The 18,767-nt window shown below is 42.5% G+C and overlaps 1 protein-coding gene across 2 annotated transcripts in view; it reads left to right on the top strand.

The window, feature by feature from the left end:
• Positions 1 to 1,449: 1,449 nt before the first annotated feature.
• LOC127560404 (angiotensin-converting enzyme-like) overlaps positions 1,450 to 18,767 on the top strand; it is a 42,820-nt gene continuing 25,502 nt past the window's right edge. Inside the window, exons 1-15 of one of the 2 annotated variants that reach the window (XM_051994955.1) lie at positions 1,450 to 1,811; positions 3,103 to 3,270; positions 3,401 to 3,494; positions 4,681 to 4,824; positions 6,908 to 7,099; positions 7,513 to 7,610; positions 8,310 to 8,482; positions 9,354 to 9,577; positions 10,132 to 10,276; positions 11,617 to 11,715; positions 11,989 to 12,111; positions 12,938 to 13,149; positions 13,831 to 13,967; positions 15,154 to 15,312; positions 15,504 to 15,591. In XM_051994955.1, coding sequence (XP_051850915.1) covers positions 1,554 to 1,811; positions 3,103 to 3,270; positions 3,401 to 3,494; positions 4,681 to 4,824; positions 6,908 to 7,099; positions 7,513 to 7,610; positions 8,310 to 8,482; positions 9,354 to 9,577; positions 10,132 to 10,276; positions 11,617 to 11,715; positions 11,989 to 12,111; positions 12,938 to 13,149; positions 13,831 to 13,967; positions 15,154 to 15,312; positions 15,504 to 15,591 — 2,314 coding nt within the window. In that variant the 5' untranslated portion in view covers positions 1,450 to 1,553. The remainder of the gene's footprint in view (positions 1,812 to 3,102; positions 3,271 to 3,400; positions 3,495 to 4,680; positions 4,825 to 6,907; positions 7,100 to 7,512; positions 7,611 to 8,309; positions 8,483 to 9,353; positions 9,578 to 10,131; positions 10,277 to 11,616; positions 11,716 to 11,988; positions 12,112 to 12,937; positions 13,150 to 13,830; positions 13,968 to 15,153; positions 15,313 to 15,503; positions 15,592 to 18,767) is intronic. The other variant, XM_051994954.1, reaches the window with a different exon arrangement.

Raw genomic sequence — 18,767 nt, forward strand, 5'->3', positions numbered from 1 at the left:
CCCTAAACCTCAGCAGTAATAAATGTACCTAGAAAGTTTGAGAAGATAGAGCAGAAGAGACCAATAAGTGATTAATCTCTAGGGGGCAGTTCCCTGCTTCTAATCCCTCTGGATCTCAATCAATGGTAGGAAACTTTGGGGGCAGCAAGCAAGAGGGAAGAAAAGACTTGGTAGGCCTAAATTCCCCAAAAGTCTGGATTGAGGTTGCTCTTCAACAATCATTAAGTATTTACTATATCACAGTGATAGGGAATAGGGGAAAGACAAAAATAAAACAAAATAAGATTCCTGCCCCTAAAAAGTTTATATGTGGAAGTGGGGGAGAGGGGAGAAGCTTTGTGGATTTCCCATTTCAAGAAAGGAAACTTTTAAGCAGATTTTGTAAAACGAAAAGTCCTTTGTTAAGACTATGTGTCTTGATTTTTAATTTAGAAAATATAAATATGTAAACAGAAGACAGGAATAGCCAGTAATAATGGATAGAGGGCCTGCCTTAGAGTCTGGAAGTCAAATGCTTCTACTCCTGACACCAGTCATAGGATCTTAGCCAAGTCACTTAATCTCTTCATATTCCAGGCAGCTTTTAAATGTATACATTTCAGAGCAGTTACTGTTCTACATCGGTAGGGCTAATTTATTCAAGGAGGATTATCTACCTCATGAAATCGAAGGTCCAGATTTTCCCCACACTTCCTGTTCACACCACCCTCTATAGACAATACATTCAAATAAATGGAACATAAATTAAGACAGGCTTAATAGAAAGTACACTGGATTGGAAAGAAGATCTGGGATAGAATTCCAGGATTACTCCTATAATCTTGACCAAATCACTTCTCTTCTCAGGCCTCAGTTTCCTAAGGTACATCCCTTAGGTAGATGTTCTCAACATCTAAAACACTCAAATGAAGCGCTTGTAATACTCAACACAATCCCAACCTAAACTCCAAGAGGTCCTTTAAGCAGGCGAGTGAAAAACACTAAGGCTTTCCTGAAGGAAACGACCTGAGCTGGTCCTGGAAGGATTGATACTCCTGGAATCCAATAGTTAGCGCAAGTAGAGAGAGAAGGCACCTGCAGGACGCTCGATACCTCTTATTGCGCGTTGCTTTTCTCCCCCCCTACAGATGGCTCCTTCTCCCTAGCCCCCATTCCCTGCTACCTCTGCCCCCGAGACAGAGCAGTCAAGGTAGTCAAACGGCTGAAAGAACAATGTTTTCGTGAGCCTGTGTCTAATCTACACCCTAATCTCACCTAGCGATTTCCGCCCCTCCTTTGATCCCGCCTCCCTATCTCTCTCCTTGCCCTAGGTCCTATGGAGGGGCGGGGCAGGAAAGGGGTCAGGCCTCTGTCGAGCCCCTCATCCCGCCCTCTCCTCCTCTTCCCAAATGAACTCGAAGCCGAGTGGGACTTTGGAGCTGGGTAGGAAGAGCCGCCAGGCGGAGAGGGGGGGGTGTGCCGAGCGCCAGCGTCGCCCGGCTTTATAATCCGCCCAGGGGCGAGAGGCGGGAGCCCCAGTGCGCGTCCAGCACAGCGCAGCGGCTCAGCGCACCATGGTCTTCCCAGCGCGGGGCTGCCCCGGGCCGCTCGTGCGGCAGCTCGTCTTGCTGCTGCTGCTGGCCGGACTGCTGCTGTCGCCCGCCCAGGCCCTGCCCAACGAGCTGCTGCCCGGGGACTTTCCCTCAGACGAGAAAGGGGCTGCAGACTTCGCCAAGAGCTACAACTCCACAGCGGAGACCGTCCTGTACCAGAGCACCTTAGCTAGCTGGAATTACAATGTCAACATCACCGAAGAGAACGCAAAGCGGCAGGTGAGGTTACTTGGGGCGGGCGGTGGGGCAGCTTGGGGAGGTTTTTTGGGGAACCACTGTGGGGAGTGGGGGGGGTGGGAGAAAGGTCCCAGCAGCCAATCGCTGGCCCGTACGCAGCCCCTTCTATGGGCCCGGGATCCCTGCCTCAGGAAAGGAGACCCGGTTGTATCTGCCCCGTGGCACACTCTGCCACTTGTGAGCTCCAGGCTATGTCTCGGCCGGGCACTTTCCCACCGAGGCTGCGGCTGGACCGCTGTCTTCTGGTTGCGACGGCCTGCTAGCCTGCTGACTCCTCCCAAAGTGGCCTCTGCCCCCCACCCCCACCCCCAACTTGACCGGGAATTAGCGGCCTCCAGCAGATAGAAGCCTGCAAGGCTAGAGAGCTGGGGGCGGGGGAAGAGGAACCTTAAGGTAGTTGCCCAGATATCCCGAGAGAGAACAGGATAACGGGCCCTCCCCCTGAACTCTTCCCAGTGGTGTTCACGAAGCTTTCCGCGAGAGAAAAGACCCTGGGGGTCCTTTTAAGTATCTTTCTGACTGTCACTTCTTGATCTTTCTCTCTTCTCTGACTATCCTCTTTTCTCTCTTCTTTCTTCTTTCTCCTCCTCTTTCTTCTTCTTCCTCCTCCTCTCTCTTCCTCCTCTTCTTCTTTTCTTCTCCTCCTTCTCCTTCTTCTCCTCCTCCTCCTCCTCCACTTCCTCCTCCACCTCCTTCTTCTCCTCCTCATCTTCCTCCTCCTCTCGTCTCTGTCTCTTTCTCTCTCTCCCCTATATTCTACTACTACTCTATTTTTTCTTCTTACCAAAAACAGAGTATTGGTTTTGATATCATAAAGTCCCGGGTTCAAGTGTTCTTTATGTCTCCATAAGCTCCCCAAGGATAGCAGTTTTTAAATTTTTGAGTCTCAATTGCCTACCTGTAAAATGAGAATGTTGGACTAGATGGTCTCCAAGATCCCTTCCAACCTTAAATCTTTGATCTTTGACTCTACCCTTCTCAGACCAAAGGAATAGTATACTTTCTGTTCAAACCCAGAATTCCTGGGATGTCTTAATCCATTTCTCTCCTAAAGTGATAGACAAGAAAATTTAACAGTTTCTACCAGATGAAAAGTTCTCATTGCATATCCTTTTTTCCACCTTTTCCCCTGCTTTCAGTTTCCTTAACTGTAATATTAGGTATTTCAAATAGGTGGGGTTTTTAAATTATTATTTCTCTATAAATGTCAATCCCTCCCTATTATTGAACTCTACCTCAATCCTCCACAAGTTGCCCCTTCCTTCCACTACAGGAAGAAGCAGACCTATTTTCTCAAGAATTCACCGAGGCATGGGGTCTGAAGGCCAAGAAGTTGTTTGACCCCATCTGGAAGAACTTCACTGACCCCCTGCTTCAAAAGATCATAAATTCTATTCAGACCCTGGGCTCCGCCAATCTGCCCCTAGACCAGCGTCAGAAGGTGAGTGAACATAGAGTGAAAAGATTGAGGGAGGAAGGGGGGAGCCTTATGGGTCGGTATGAATCTCCTGATGGGAGGGGGGAAGGATTACTAGACTGACTTATCACCTCCCTTCCCCCATCCTTACCAGTACAATACCTTGCTGAGCAAAATGACCAGCATATATTCTTCAGCCAAGGTCTGCTTTCCCAACAAGACTGCCACCTGCTGGGCCCTGGAACCAGGTACCTGTTCCTCTCTGAGGACCCCCCTCCCCCATAGCTTTAGTCTTGGCAAAACCAACAGGAAGACAACTCCCATGGGGCTACTTTCTCTGTGTGAGAACGGAGGGGTAATGGGTAATGTGTATGCCCTTAAAGGGAAGAAACAAACAAAACGAGCCCATCTCCAGTGCTTCCCTGGGTTTATGGGCCAGGGAGGTGTTGGCAAGGGTAATACTGGTTTACCCCCTTTTCAGATAGTTTCAGGCAAACTAACTCATCCATATTCCCACCCCATTGTATGTCCTCTCCCCTTTCTTCTGCTTTTTCCCAGATCCATCACAGTGGATACATCCCTATTTTCTTTCCAAGCTCTCCAGACTCCTCAAAATCCCCTCATTTGAATAATTCCAATAGATTTGTCCCCTTGATTTACTTATTTATCTGATCTTGATTAACCTTTTCCTTCCAATGATTTCCACCTCAACAAGTATCCATCTCATTTGTATCCTACTTCCTATATATTTTCAATCTAATTTCTAAGTTTCAATAAATCATTTTCATGAAACCTTACAGGTAACAGAATTTTCCAATGTAGAGAATGCAAACAAAATCCTCTCCTTTTCCCTTCCTTCCCTTTTTTGGTCTTGATCTGTGATTTCATTAGTGTAGAGAGAATTCCCTTTGAAGAAAGTTTTGCCATGAAGATTGTCAATTTAGGGTCTCAGAGTTGCCTGCTGAGAAGTAGGTTAATTTTATCAAAGTTTGTACAGATAATATTTGTTAGAGGCATGATTTGAACCGAGGTTTTCTTGATCTTAATCCACAACTCTATCCACCAAGGTATGAAGCTTTCATTTTGCCTTGCCAGGGTCACATACCATTGGAGCGATTCCAATAGGTTTTAAGTCTGTCTTATATAGTGTGTGGGGAGGAGGGGGGCTTTCTGTATATTCTGTACATCTCTATGTCACTGTTGTCTGTCCCAGAGCAAAAATAAGTTCCCCCAAGGGTAGGGACCAAGCCTTTGTAGCCTGATTTGTACAGCACCAATATGGCACCATTCATAGTTGGAAATTTTGACTATGTAGTAATGAATACTTATGGGGGCTAGAAGAGGTATCAGTCCCATTGCTCAATTTGGGAGTGACAGATGCTCTGAGCACTTATATTGGAGCACCCTGTACCACCTCATTTGTCTATGTTTCAGAGCTTACAGAAATCATGGCATCATCAAGGAGCTACAGTAAGCTGCTGTTTGCTTGGGAGGGCTGGCACAATGCTGTAGGGATTCCTCTGAAACCTGAATATCAATCTTATGTCAATCTCAGCAACGAGGCTTCCAAGATGGATGGTGAGTTTGTTCTTTTTATCTTTCCCAAGCTATTCCACACCTGTCCTTTCTTTTCCTTCAGTCTTGTCTTCAATCCTCAGAATACATTCTGACCTTCTGGTAATCTTGTAGAGTTATTTTTTGTTTCTCACTACCCTCACCCAACTTCTACTACCTACTTACTACCCTAACTTCTGTTAGGACCAGTGCCTCTTCCTCAGCATATCACTGAGGTGACTGAAGCACTAGAGAATGGGCAAAGATGCATAAGGTATTCTTTGCCTCATGGAGTTTACAATATAGATAGGGATACATGCAAAAACAATTAGGTAACATAATCCATATTCTGGTGGTAAAATGAAAACTTTTTTTTCCCAATAAGGCAATCAGGGTTAGGTTATTTGTCCAGGGTCACACAGCAAATGAGCATCAAGTTTGGGACTTCAACTTATGTCCTCCTGATTCCAGGGCTGATGTTCCATCTACGACACCAATTGGCTGCCCCAGAAATAAAAACTCTTAAATGCTGTGATTCCTAAGGAAGATATTTCTCAATTTCCTGTCTAATTTTAATTCTTTTTCTTTGCAACTAGTAGAGTTTGAATGAAGAAATCTTTCTGTCCTCACTCTTGTAAAGAGATGATCTTCCCAGATCATGCTTATCTCATTCTACCAAACCAGCTCAGAAATAAAACCTCCTCTTTGTTCAATATCTCCTCCTCCCTTTCCAGCAGAAACTGGAAATAATCTAAGGCAGAGGAATCAAACCCTGATCCTTGCGGAAGATTAAAATGTTATTGGGAAATATTTAATAAAATAGAAAATACAACAAAACATAGATAACGTTACATTTTAGAAACTAAATCAGTATGCATCCACTGAGATCCTTATATATGAATCAGCACCTTCAGATTCTATTTCATTTGACACCCATATTTTAAAGCACTCACATTTTAAATGATTTGACCTGCTTACAAAGAAATCATTGTTTTAACCCAAGATTCTTTTCAGTTCAGCCATAAAATGCTATTATCCTGTCTCTATGCTCTTATTTTCCATAGGGATCTCTTCCCTGTTATTGGATTTTTTTCTTACTATATAGTCTATAAAATTTTATGTTTTCCCAAAGATGTAGCTCTGTGTATTCTGTGTATTCAAGCTAGCCACTGGCATCCTTCTAATTTTCACTCAGAATCTACAATCACAATCATAATAGAAATTAGGAGCAATTAAAATCAACCCCATCCTTATCTAGAGGAAGTCTGTTTAAAAGTATTTTTTAAATCAACAAATAAATGGAAAAGAACAGAAAGCTCTGGGTTCAGCAATCTGTCCTTTAGTATGGAAAAAATGAGAAGGGAAAAAAAGGAAAAGGTAATTCACCCTGACTTGGATTTACTAACAATTAGATGGATCCCACACTCTGGTTACTTCTGTTTTGTCTGCTCCTGATAGATGAAGATGTTGGCCACTCTGGCTTGCTTAACACCCTTCTCCTGTACCACTGCCATTAGGATTCTGTCATCTCATTGTCTACCTCAAATGAGGTAGCACAGGACTTGAAACATAGTAGTGACTATATAAATACTTTACAGATATATAGATGTAAGTATAGATATAGATATATAAATAACATACATATTATTTATATAGATAATATAGAGAAATAAATATATAAGTGTAAATATAGAGATATATAAATCTCTTCCCCCTTTTTTCCCTCCCTACTTTCCTGTATGGAAGCCAAAAACTCTTAACTCAGTCCAGATTCCCAAACTCTTCCAGGGAAAGAGGATGGTATTGTTTCCTTCCAGAACTACAAATCTCATTATCATTTGCTAGGTCAGGATACCTTCCCTCTGCCCACAGAAAATTTGGCTTTTCTCAAAAACAATGACACCTGATCCAACCTGGTGAGATTCCATCTCCTCATGCTTCCAAACTTGGGCCATTTTTTTTTCCTTCTCATCCTCCCATCCTCACCTTGAACTAAAGGAAATGGTATATATATGAAAATCATCAGACTGTGAATCTTCTAAGGGGGATTATTTATGTATCACCTGGGTATGAGGAGACCCTTGGACTGGAGGCATTTCCTTGGCAGGCTTTGAGGATACAGGAGCATACTGGCGTTCTTGGTATAATTCACCTACATTCGCGGAAGACCTAGAACGACTGTATCAACAGCTGGAACCACTCTACCTGAATCTCCATGCTTTTGTACGCCGTGGCTTGCACCGCCGCTATGGAGACAAGTACATCAATCTCCGTGGCCCCATTCCTGCTCATCTTCTGGGTAAGAACCAACCACCATCCTATCTTCCACATGGCTGGAGGGGGAGTGCAGAATGACATAGGTAGGATGTCAGGGGTAGGGACAGTAGTTGCAGTGGGTGTCCTGCTGATGATAGCCTTCTGATAGTGTCTTCAGGGTGTCCAGGGAAGACCTACCCTATTCAGAAAAGAAACTAGCATTTTCTACCAAAACACAGGCTAACCTCTGCCAGGTCTGAGAAGCCTAGAATATTCACAAGAAGATGAGATTGATCCCCAGATTCTCTTCCTTCCATTGCCAACATTCCAGTTGGGCTACATTCTTGTACTGAGCCTCTGACTTGGACCCCCATGATACTAGCTGATCACAGGTGATGTTGCCTGACCTTGGCAATGGAGGTAACTGGATGCCATCTTCTCTGCTTGCTTCTGCAGGAAACATGTGGGCACAGAGTTGGGAAAACATCTATGACATGGTGGTTCCTTTCCCGAACAAGCCCAATCTAGATGTCACCAATACCATGGTGCAGAAGGTAGATATACTTCTAAGAGGTGGAGGATGATTATCCTTTGGCTGATCTAGACTGAACCATCTGGGACAGTATCTCTACTGAAAGCTTCATGGCCATGGTGGGCAGCAGGGACAGAGAAAGATGAGCAAGAGTGAACTCAGAAATGGGCATCCCAAAAGCGTGGGGATGAGGGGTAAGGGTAGAGAAAGGGAGTTAATCAAGAACACAGAAGAACAGGAGGGATGGAAGATTCTCCCTTAATTGAAGATCTAAGGAACAAATATCTTAGTATAATGTGGGAAAGATTCCAGTCTTGGTAAACCCTAGGGTTAATAGGCTAGTGGCCTTCTGCCTTTGGTGAGCATGCTACCCCCACCTTCTCCATCCCATTTGAGGGTAGAAGAAATCCCTTGTTATCAGTGACTACTTTCCCCTTTGTCTATTTTTTTTGTCTAGTAAATAACTCATCCTTTTGAATGGGAAGGCAAATCACAGAATCAAGCCCTGTCCTGTTCTCTGCTTCAGACAAGGGCATTACTGACACTTCCTAGGCTGTCTCTTGGCTAGAGGAGATTCAGCTTTATTATGGAAGTGATCTGAAGGGAGATAGAGAAAAGGATGGAGAGAGAGCAGATGCTGTTTCTAGGCTGGGGACGCTGCAGCTGATCCTGCCCCACATTGTCCTCTCACCATCACCACTCTTCCCCCTGCCTCCCCCAGGGCTGGAACGCCACACACATGTTCCGTGTTGCTGAAGAATTCTTTACGTCCCTGGGACTACTGCCTATGCCTCCGGAGTTCTGGGCCGAGTCCATGCTGGAGAAGCCGACTGATGGACGAGAGGTGGTATGCCATGCCTCTGCCTGGGACTTCTACAACAGGAAAGATTTTAGGTGCACTTCGTCCTACAGGGAACAGAGGGATTCTTTGGCATTTGGGAGGCGTAGGATTCATCAGATGTTAGCTAGTTATTCCCCCTGCTGAGATTACCATTAGCCAGGGTATTAGGGCTCTTCAGGGGATCCCTGGGAAGCCCCCTAACATTACTGCTGAGAACCTGACAGAAAGGGCTCATTGAAACAAAATCAGCCTGTTAGACCATGTTACTAATGACAGTGGTATGGGATAAAAGGGCTGACCAGGGCTCTCCACTCCCTCTTTATCCATAGTCCTTATAGTCTATCCCTGCCCCTTTATTTTCATAGTATTACTACTTCCCATAGGGGGAATAAAGCAAGAATTTTGAACTGTTTTTTTATGTCATGGTTATGTCAAGTTAATGGACTGCCCCTTCTCAGAATATTTTTAAATGCATTCAAAAATTTTCATAGAATTACCAAAAAAAACCCAATTATATTGACATAAAGTTCTCATGATAATTTTTTTTAAAGCTTTTTATTTTCAAAACAATTGCACAGATAATTTTTCAGTATTGACCCTTGCATAGCCTTGTGTTTCAGATTTTCCCCTCCTTCCTACTCCTTCCCCTAGATGGCAAGCAAGCCAATATATGTTATACATGTTAAAAATATATCTCATAATAGTTTAAAAAAATTATGGGCCTTCTAAAATCTAACCATACACTCGTTGAAGGCCTCTGAATCCCAGGTTAAGAATCCCTGGGCTAGAGGAATATTTCATTTAATTCTCCTTTCACTGGTAGCTTACATGGTCTTCCCTTCTCAGCTTTGTTGTCCAGTTCCGTCCTAAGCAGGCCTCTGTCTGCTTAGCCCACACCACCTCATCTTCCTTCTCCTGCCCTAGGATTAAGCAGTGTACAAGAGTGACCATGGACCAGCTGTCCACTGTACATCATGAGATGGGCCACATACAGTATTACCTTCAGTACAAAAATCAGCCTGTTTCCCTGCGAGGGGGTGCCAATCCTGGTTTCCACGAAGCCATCGGGGATGTGCTAGCCTTATCGGTCTCCACACCTGCTCATCTAAACAAAATCGGCCTGTTGGACAAAGTTATCAATGACAGTGGTATGGGATAAGAGGGATGACCAGAGCTCTCCACTCCCCCTTCATCCTTAGTCCTGATGGCTGTTCTTCCTGCCCTATCTACTCTACCTCCACCCCTGCCCCTTTATTTTTGTGCTATTACTAGTCTCAAGAGGCTTTGGGAGAAAAAAAATCTCGAGCTGGCAAGAAAATAGGGAAAGGGAAGAATAGTGATCACAAAGTACAGCCGGAGGTGAGGCTAGGATTGGAAAATGTCCTAGATGGGGCACAATAGAAAAGGACACTAAATTTGAAATCTGAAGACTAGTTCTGCCATTTACCATCTATATACTTTGGGTAATTCAGTTAATCTCTCTGATTTTTTCTTTTGTTCCTTATAAATTGTAACGATTTGGTTAAATGGTCTTTAAAATCCCTCTCTTCCAGTTGTAAATGCTATGAACCTTTCTCTCCATTCTTCTTCTTTGTCTTGAACTCAAATTACTCCTCTTCCCAAATCCTGAAGGCAGATCTCCAGGGTAAATCCTGTCCTTTCCTTCCTTCTTACCCTCACTTATCCTACAACTATCTTTCAGAAAATGACATCAACTACCTGTTGAAGATGGCACTAGAAAAGATCGCCTTCTTGCCCTTTGGTTACCTGGTGGACCAGTGGCGTTGGAGGGTCTTTAGTGGGCTCACAACACCATCTCAGTACAACTCTGATTGGTGGTACCTTCGGTAAGCAAACATCTAGGAAAAGTGACCCTTCATCTTTGTTTGCTTCCTCCCTGGCAAAAGCACTCTGGATAACCAAGAAAACACCAATTTGTGGGGCAGCTAGTTGGCACAGTGGGTAGAGTACCAGTCCTGAAGTCAGAAGGACCTGAGTTCAAATCTGTTCTCAGACATTTAACACTTCCTAGCTGTGGGTGTGGCCCTGGGCAAGTCAGTTAACCCTGATTGACTCAGAAAAAAAAGAAAAGAAAACACCAATTTGCCCCAGTTGCTGCCCTTCCCATCATACCTCTTCCTCCCTGTCCCTCCACCACAAAACCTTTAATTTTTGAATTTGTTGGCATAGTATATTAATTACTGGACATGAAATCAGACAGCCCTGGATTAAAATTCCTCAGATGTGGCCTAGACAAAAAAAAAATTACTAACTTTCTCTGAATCTCAAATTTCTTCAAACTTTGTAAGTTAATGTGGGTAGTCATGTGGGTCAAAGGAAATAATTTAGATAAAGTAGCTGGAAGACTTGTAAAGTTTTTACATACTGTCGCAAAAGTCTTAGTGCCATTTGAAGCTACCTAAGCTTAAGAAAGGTGAACACTATTAAAAGTGAACATAGTAGTAAGACTGGGACACGGTGTATAAAAATCTGTTATTTGTGTTAATAACCTGATCCCTATCCTCCATGATAGTTAATCCATTTATTTAATGAAAGGGTTGCTTCTGGTTACCTTTCCCATCTCAAAATTCTACAATTTAGGTTTACAAAGCTCTTTTGTCACATTAGCACTGTGAGGTGGATAGCTAGTTTGTCATCAGTATCCCCATTTTACAGAAGGGGAAAATATAGCTCCAAGAATTCAAATGATTGGCCCTTGGTCACATTGTAAAGTATTAGAACTGGGATTCAAATTCAGGTGACGTCTCACTTAAAATGTAGGAGTGTTTCTGTTATTACCACACTGCATCAGCCACCTGGTCTTTCCCCTACAAAATCCAAACTAATAATAATAGCAATATTTATCATATAGTGATTTGAGGTTTGTCCAGTGCTTCACGGATATCTCATTGGGTCTTTATAACACCTCTGGAGGGGAGTTGCTATTACTAGCCTTATTTTACAGTTGAGGAAACCGAGGCAGACAGAAGTAAAATGACATGCTCAGGGTCACACAGCAAGTGAGTATCCAAGGTAACATTGGAAATCAGGTCTTCCTAAATCCAGGACCAGTGCTCTGTGCCCTGTGGAACTGCCTAACTGCCTTAAACTAATCATACTGCCTGTATCTAAACCTATGCTTAAAATCCTGTGTTTCTGGGTAATAGGTCACTTTTTTCTCTTCTAGGACTAAATACCAGGGCATCTGCCCTCCCATATCCCGGAATGAAACCCACTTCGACGCTGGAGCAAAGTATCATGTCCCAGCTGTAACACCATACATCAGGTACAGTAATATTGTTCCATTCTCTCCCTCTCACCCTTCCTATCTCTACAATGTTTTCTTGGCAATTGAGTCCCCGTTGACCTCATCTCAGGACTAAGATCTGGGATGTTAGAGAAAAGGGACTGGTCCAGAATTTAAGGGAAGACGGTAAGATCCATGTTTTTCTTCCACTCTCCTGGGTAACCCCTGAAACCTGCCATCTTAGCCTGAGACAGATAGGAAGCAGAAGGAGAGCTCGAGCATTTCCAGAGATGCTAACAAATGTATCCACAGGTATTTTGTGAGCTTTGTCCTGCAGTTCCAGTTCCACAAAGCTCTGTGTGCTGAGGCGGGCTACAACGGGCCCCTGCACTACTGTGACATCTATCAATCTCAAAAGGCTGGTGACAAACTCAGGTAGGTTTTGGGGTAAGCGGGGAGTCTTGGAAAGGAAGAGGGAGAATAAAGTGGATACATGGTACTTCTATACAGGGGGAAAGAGGAATGGCAGATTATATATGTGGGGAGTCCACTTCTCTACCATTAAATCTGCAATTAGATTGGATTTTCCCCAGTGTAGGGGGAAGGGAAAGGGAAGAGCCTAAGCATTTATATAGTGCTTTCTGGGTGCCAGACACTTGGCTTACAAATGCTATCTCATTTGCTTCTCATAGCATCCCTGTGAGGTAGCTGCTATTATTGTTTCCATTTTACAATTGAAGAAACTAAGACAAAAAGAAGTTGTGAATTTCCCAGGTTCACACAGGTAGTAAGATCAGATTTGAACTCAGATTGTCCTGATTCTAGGATCCCCTATACTACCTGAACATGCAGCTATTGCCGCACAGCTAATGGTTAATTTGCCATTCCCAATTTTTTTTCATTACTTAAAGCAGTGGTTCTCAAACTTTTGTTTTCAGTTTTCAGTGTCATTATCATATTAAAAATTATTGAGGATCTCTCCAAAGAGTTTTTATCTGGATTATATTTGTAGACATTTACCATATTGGAAATAAAAACTATTTTTGAATTTGTAGACCCTCTAAAAGGGTTTCAGAGATCCCCAGGATTCTCTAGACCATACTTTGAGAACTACTGCCTTAAAGAGCCCATGGATTTCCATGGTTCTCATGGTCTGATTTACACAAGAGTAACTAGAAGTAATGTAGAGAAACACAATTTGAGAGATAGGGCAGATAAATTAAGTTAGAAATCTCTCCTGAACCCCTTGTACCCATTGCAGGGAGGTCCTGCAAGCAGGTGCTTCTCGGAGCTGGCAGGAGATACTTAAAGGGATGACAGGCACAGAGTCTCTGGATGCAGGACCACTTCTTGAATACTTCCAGCCTCTCATCAATTGGCTGCAGCAACAGAACCAGAATAATGGCGAGGTCCTGGGCTGGCCTGAATTTGAGTGGCGTCCTCCAGTGCCAGATGGCTATCCAGAGGGCATCGGTAATGTCTGCAGGGGAAAACAATGCTACACCCTGAAGTGATGGTGCTAGAGCTCACTTCATTTTTAGCAAAAGCCTTATATTATTCCTGTCACTAAAGTAAGACTATGGGGAGAGGTCTTCCATCCCATAGACTTACTCTGTGAGCCCTTCAGAAGACACCATACCAGCTTCTTATACCTTGGAGCTCCTTCATCAGCTCAACAATCCTTTCAGATTCCAAGATGATCCATAGGTTCTGAGTTCTTAATACCCACGCTCTATGAACTCTGAGCTATGTTCTGATTGGCTGGGATGTTGAATTGCTTGGTTCTGCTGATCATGGGTTGGGTGCTTCAGGAAACACTTCCATTCTTTTATTGTGGGCAGATCTCATAACTTCAAAGTTTGGGGGAAAGCTCAGAGCCTGGGTGGAGGATCAGGCTTGGAAACAAGGGAAGGGAAAAGAGAGATACAGAGAAGGGAAAAGGAGGGGGAAAGGGGAGCCAATGAATTCATCAAATCAAGCACCTGTGTTAATCATGGTGGTTACAAAGACAAAGAGGAAAGGAAATAGGAGGAAATGGGATGAGAAAAGAGGAGGGAAAAGAGATGAGAAGATAGGAGAGAAGAGTCTGGGGGTTGGAGAAGGAAAAGGGCTACCTTGAGCCAGTTTGTGTCTTCCCCCTCCTCCCTTCAACAGACAAGCTGACTGATGAAGCAGAGGCTGAGAAGTTCCTTGAGGAATGTGACCGGTTGGGACAAGGCATAATAAATGCATACGTAGAGGCCAGCTGGGCTTACAACACAAACATCACCGAGGAAAATAGCAAGATTATGGTAGAGTCCCCCACCAGCTCCTCTCCTACTATCCCCATCTCTGGGACTGCCTCCTTTCTATTCCTAACCCATGTCATGAATTTGTCTAAGAAAACCAACCTCATCTCTTCCCTCATGAGCTCTCTTGCCCACGCCCCACACCTGCCTCCCTTTTTTGTCTTTGGTCCTACCCTTAATGGCTAAGACTCAGGAAGGGAAGCTGCCTGGTCTGGTGGGGTAGAGAGCCATAGGAGTTGGGGCCCTCATTCTGTTGTATATACCTATATAACCTTGATCACATGAAAATTTGTCAAGTAAAAAGGAGTCGTGAGTGGGAAAAGTTTAAGAAACCCTGCTCTAAGCAATGTTCTAAGATTCTAAGTTGCAGAGAATGTGATGACCTACATTGGCAAAGGAGTTTCCTCACGTGAGAGTTCCCTATGTCAGTGAATGCAGAGATGCATTCCTTATTCATATGAATCAGATTTAGAGCTGGAAGAAATCTCATTTATTTAAATAAGGAAACTAAATTCCATAGAGGTTTTTTCAAGGTCACAAAGGGAGTGAGCAGCAGAATCAAGATTCATACTTAAGCCTCCAGACTCCCCATCCAGCATCCTCTTTACTTACCATAAGCTTTGAGCAAATGAAGGTAGCAAATTTGCCAATATGTTCCTTTAGGTGTTGATCCTACAAACTAAGGCCCGTGGGCCAGATGGTGGCAGCTGAGGATGTTGATCCCCCTCATCCAGAGCTATGGAGTTTCTTTATTTAAAGGCCCACAAAAAGTTTTTGTTTTTATTATAGTCCTACCTTCTAACAGTCTGAGGGACATTGAACTGGCCCCCTATTTAAAAAATTTGAGGACCCCTGCCCTAAGGTCTCCATCCTCAGCTTCCATATATAGACCTTGAGAAACAGGCCTGTATATTAAAAGGAACAGATTGGGGAGTCTATGTATAAAAACACAGTTCCCTCGCCTAGGATATGCTTTCAGAGGTATAACTAGAGTAGTACAACCAATGCAGATGGATAGATTTGGGGATTTGCTCTCCCTGATTCCCTGCTTCCCCAAAAAAGCTCAATCGTAATCCAGAGATTGGGACCAGAGATAGGAATGAATTGTAGGATCTAAGATTTCTTTGCCTTTTTTGGACTGGGATTGGCTCATTGGTATAGCCCAGCCCTTATGCTTCTGCCCCCCTAGTTGGAAAAGAAGCTGGAATTGTCTTCTTTCACCCTACAATATGGCACCCGTGCCCGCCAGTTTGACATCAGCAGTTTCCAGAACTCAACAGTGACACGACTCCTAGGAAAGCTTCAAGATTTAGGCCAGGCAGCCCTGTCTCCAACAGATTTGGATAAGGTATGATTATGACTGAGGATCAGAGAGCCTGACCCCTGTTAATTGGGAAAATTCCAATGGAGAACAACAGATTAGGAGGGAGGAAGAGTTGCATAGGGAAATAAGAGCTGAAAAGGTTAAAGGTCCCAAAATGGAAGAGGCAGTACTATGGGACTTCCTAGGTAATACTATTGCCTCTCCCTGATTTCTAGTACAATAATATCCTGTTGAAGATGCAGTCATCTTACAGTACAGCCAAAGTGTGCCGGCAAGGTAGTTCCTGTTTACCACTGGAGCCTGGTGAGTATGGATGGGTTTTTATTAAGGAAACGGGTGGGGTAAGTTAGGAAGAATACTTAAGGCTAGCTATGGTGGAAATAGCCATTAAGCCCCGTCTCATAGTCTGCTCATCAAGTCTTCAAATTTGGTGTGTTTGTAGATTACTTTTATCTTCTCTAGTTTTGTATAGTAGAAAGTTTGCTGGACTTGGGTTGGAATGCCAACTCTTTTACTTGTGAACTTGGTGACCTTGGGCAAATTACTTGAACCTAAGTAATCTATAAACTTGTACTGAGTAGTCAAAAGGAAAGTGTTTTGCAAACTCTAAAGCACTTTCTTGAGAAATCCATCTCTGGTTCTTTTCCTACCTACATCACCAGTGCCGGGAGTCTATTCTGCTTTGATTCATCACCTTTCCTTAGATCCAAACATTTTTTTTATTTCCATCCCCAGTTTTCGTGTAATCTAGGCCAATTGGGTTTCTTATTAAGACTTCACTGGCTTTTTGTGCAGGGAATGCATCTTGTTTGTAGTTGACTCAGCCCCTCTCTTCTTTCTTCCTCCTTGCTTCCACACATGTCTTCTACTCTTCTGTACTTCATAGCTCTTTCTCCTTCATTCTACTTCTATTTGTGCTTCCATTTAACTAGCAGAAACATACCAATCCTCAGCAATTCTAGGCTCTTAATAAAAATGATAATATTTACATAATGCTTTATGGCTTTAAAGTCCTTTCACAACTATTATGTCTTTTTTTAATTATTAAAGCTTTTTATTTTGAAAACATACTTAGATAATTTTCAACATTCACCCTTGCAAAACCTTGTGTTCCAAATTTTTCCCTCCCTTCCTTTCACTCCCTCTCCTAGATGGCAAGTAATCCAATATATGTTAAACATGTGCAATTCTTCTATACATATTTCCATAATTATTACAGCATATTATTTGATCATCAGCAAACCTTGAAAGGTTCTACTATTACCCCTATTTTGCGAATGAGAAAACTAAAGCAGACAGAAGTTAAATGATTTCTCTAGCTAGTGAGAATCTTAAGGCTAGATTTGAACTCAGAACTTCCTGACTCCAAGTTCTATTCCTTGTACTGTCTAATCCTTTTCTTAGCATTCCATCAACCCAAAAGGCCTTTCCCATCTATCTATCATTACAAACTCAAGTGATTCCTCTTTTTCCAAGAACTTTCCATAGATTGGTAGTGTTGGGTAGACATTCCTCTATTTGATCCTTGTCCAAAAAGGCTTTAACTGCCCAGTTTCTCCCATCAGAATAAATAATAGGAATGGGGTGAGGGAGAGAAGAAAAACAGCACAGGAGACAAAAAGTCCTCTTCTTCTCCCTCCCCTACCCTGGATGAAGTTAAGCATGTGACTGGGTATATTAGTGCATGGGAGAAGGCATGCACATATACATAGAATGTGTGAAAAAGAAGGTACCATCCAGGAATCAAAGACAGTGACTCTGCCATATTTGCCATTAGTCTTAACCCTGTTTTACGTGTTTTATACTATCTGGGCTATCAAAAGGATGTAGAAAAACCTGAAGGAAGTCCACAGAAGGAAGAGTAAAAAAATCAAAGGGTGGAAACTGGTCCTTTATGGGGGAAAGCTTATTGGTATAATAAGAATAGCTCACATCTTTCATCTGCCCCTAAAAGTTTGCAAAAATACTTTATCACAAACCTAGACGGTATGTGACATAAGTAGGAAAGGAAAAGCGGGAAAGTAGGAAAGAAGGATAAATACTTGAGTATTTATCAAGCATTTACTATGTACCAGGCATTCTGGGAGATAGATGTTATTATAATCATCATTTTACAATTGGGAAAACTGAGGCAGGAAAAAATTAAAGACTTAGTAATGTCTGAGGATAGTTTTGGAGTTAAGTTTTCTTGATTTCAGGCCCAGTACTCTCTTACATTAAAAAAATTTCATTAAATATTTCTAAATTATATATTTTTTAAAATAGTAACATTCATTTATTAAAACTTTTAAGTTCCAAATTCTTTCCCTTCCTTCCACCTCTTCCCTATTCTTTGAAAATGCAAACAATATGTTTTCAATTATACCTGTGAAGTAATGCAAAATATATTTTCACAGTAGCCATGTTCCAAAAGAAATGCTGACAAAAAATTTTAAAAAATAAAAAAAATATGTTTTAATCTGTACTCAAGAGTTCATCAGCTCTTTCTCTGGAAGTGGACAACATTCCTCATGAGTCCTTTGGAATTGTCTTGACAGAGTAGCTAAATCTTTCACAATTGATCATCCTTGCAAGATTGCTATTAGCATATGGTATTACTTGTTCAGCCCATTTCCCAGTTGATGGGTGTCCCCTCAGTTTTCTAACTCTTTGCCACCACAAAAAAGAGGTGCTATAAATATTTTTGTACAAATACATTCTTTTTCCCATTATATATTATCTAACCACATAGGTGGTATTATATCAGTTTTATAGATGAAAAGCTGAGCAGATGGTCATAAAAACCACATCAACCTTCAAAGGCCCATTTCTGCTCATTTATTAGGTGGGAGGGAGATGAAGGACTAAAGTTAAGGGCTAGTTAGTATTAGAGCTAGGAGAAAGGTACTGTTATTATCACCCCATTTTACAGGTTATTGTTTTACTGAAGGAGACACACTTAGTAAATTAACGTTAGAGGCTGATCATGAACTCAGGACTTTCTAGCTCCAGGCCCAGGACTCTATCCATTGCAAGACCTAGTTGCCTAAGTCAGTGACTTAAATTGGAGAGGTAAAAGTAAGGGTAGGAGTGAGCTCTTTCCAAGTCCTGTGGGAACACCTCAGATTTGGAACCATTACTATGAAGGATGTGATTAGGGAGCAACAAGAATAGAATAAAAAGATTGCTGAAGAGTTTGAGGGGGAAGGATAACCCTGCTAAAATCATGCAGTATTTCTAATGAGTGATTATCAGTGTAGTTTTGCCACTTCTAGTTACATTCGGCTCAGACAGTATCATTTTATCTTCAGTTGTTACTTTAGTTTTTTCCAATGACCTTTACATCTATCACATTTGAAGCTAGGAGGTAACCCTGGGCAAATATTCCCATTTTACAGATTAGGAAAATCTCATGTAGGCAAAATGTCTGACTGAAATAATGCAGTGAATTAATGAAAGAGCCAGGGCCAGAAATGCATTGTACCACATTATTTCTCAAT

Source organism: Antechinus flavipes, chromosome 4 (genome assembly GCF_016432865.1).
Source record: "Antechinus flavipes isolate AdamAnt ecotype Samford, QLD, Australia chromosome 4, AdamAnt_v2, whole genome shotgun sequence".
Taxonomy (NCBI): Eukaryota; Metazoa; Chordata; class Mammalia; order Dasyuromorphia; family Dasyuridae; genus Antechinus; species Antechinus flavipes.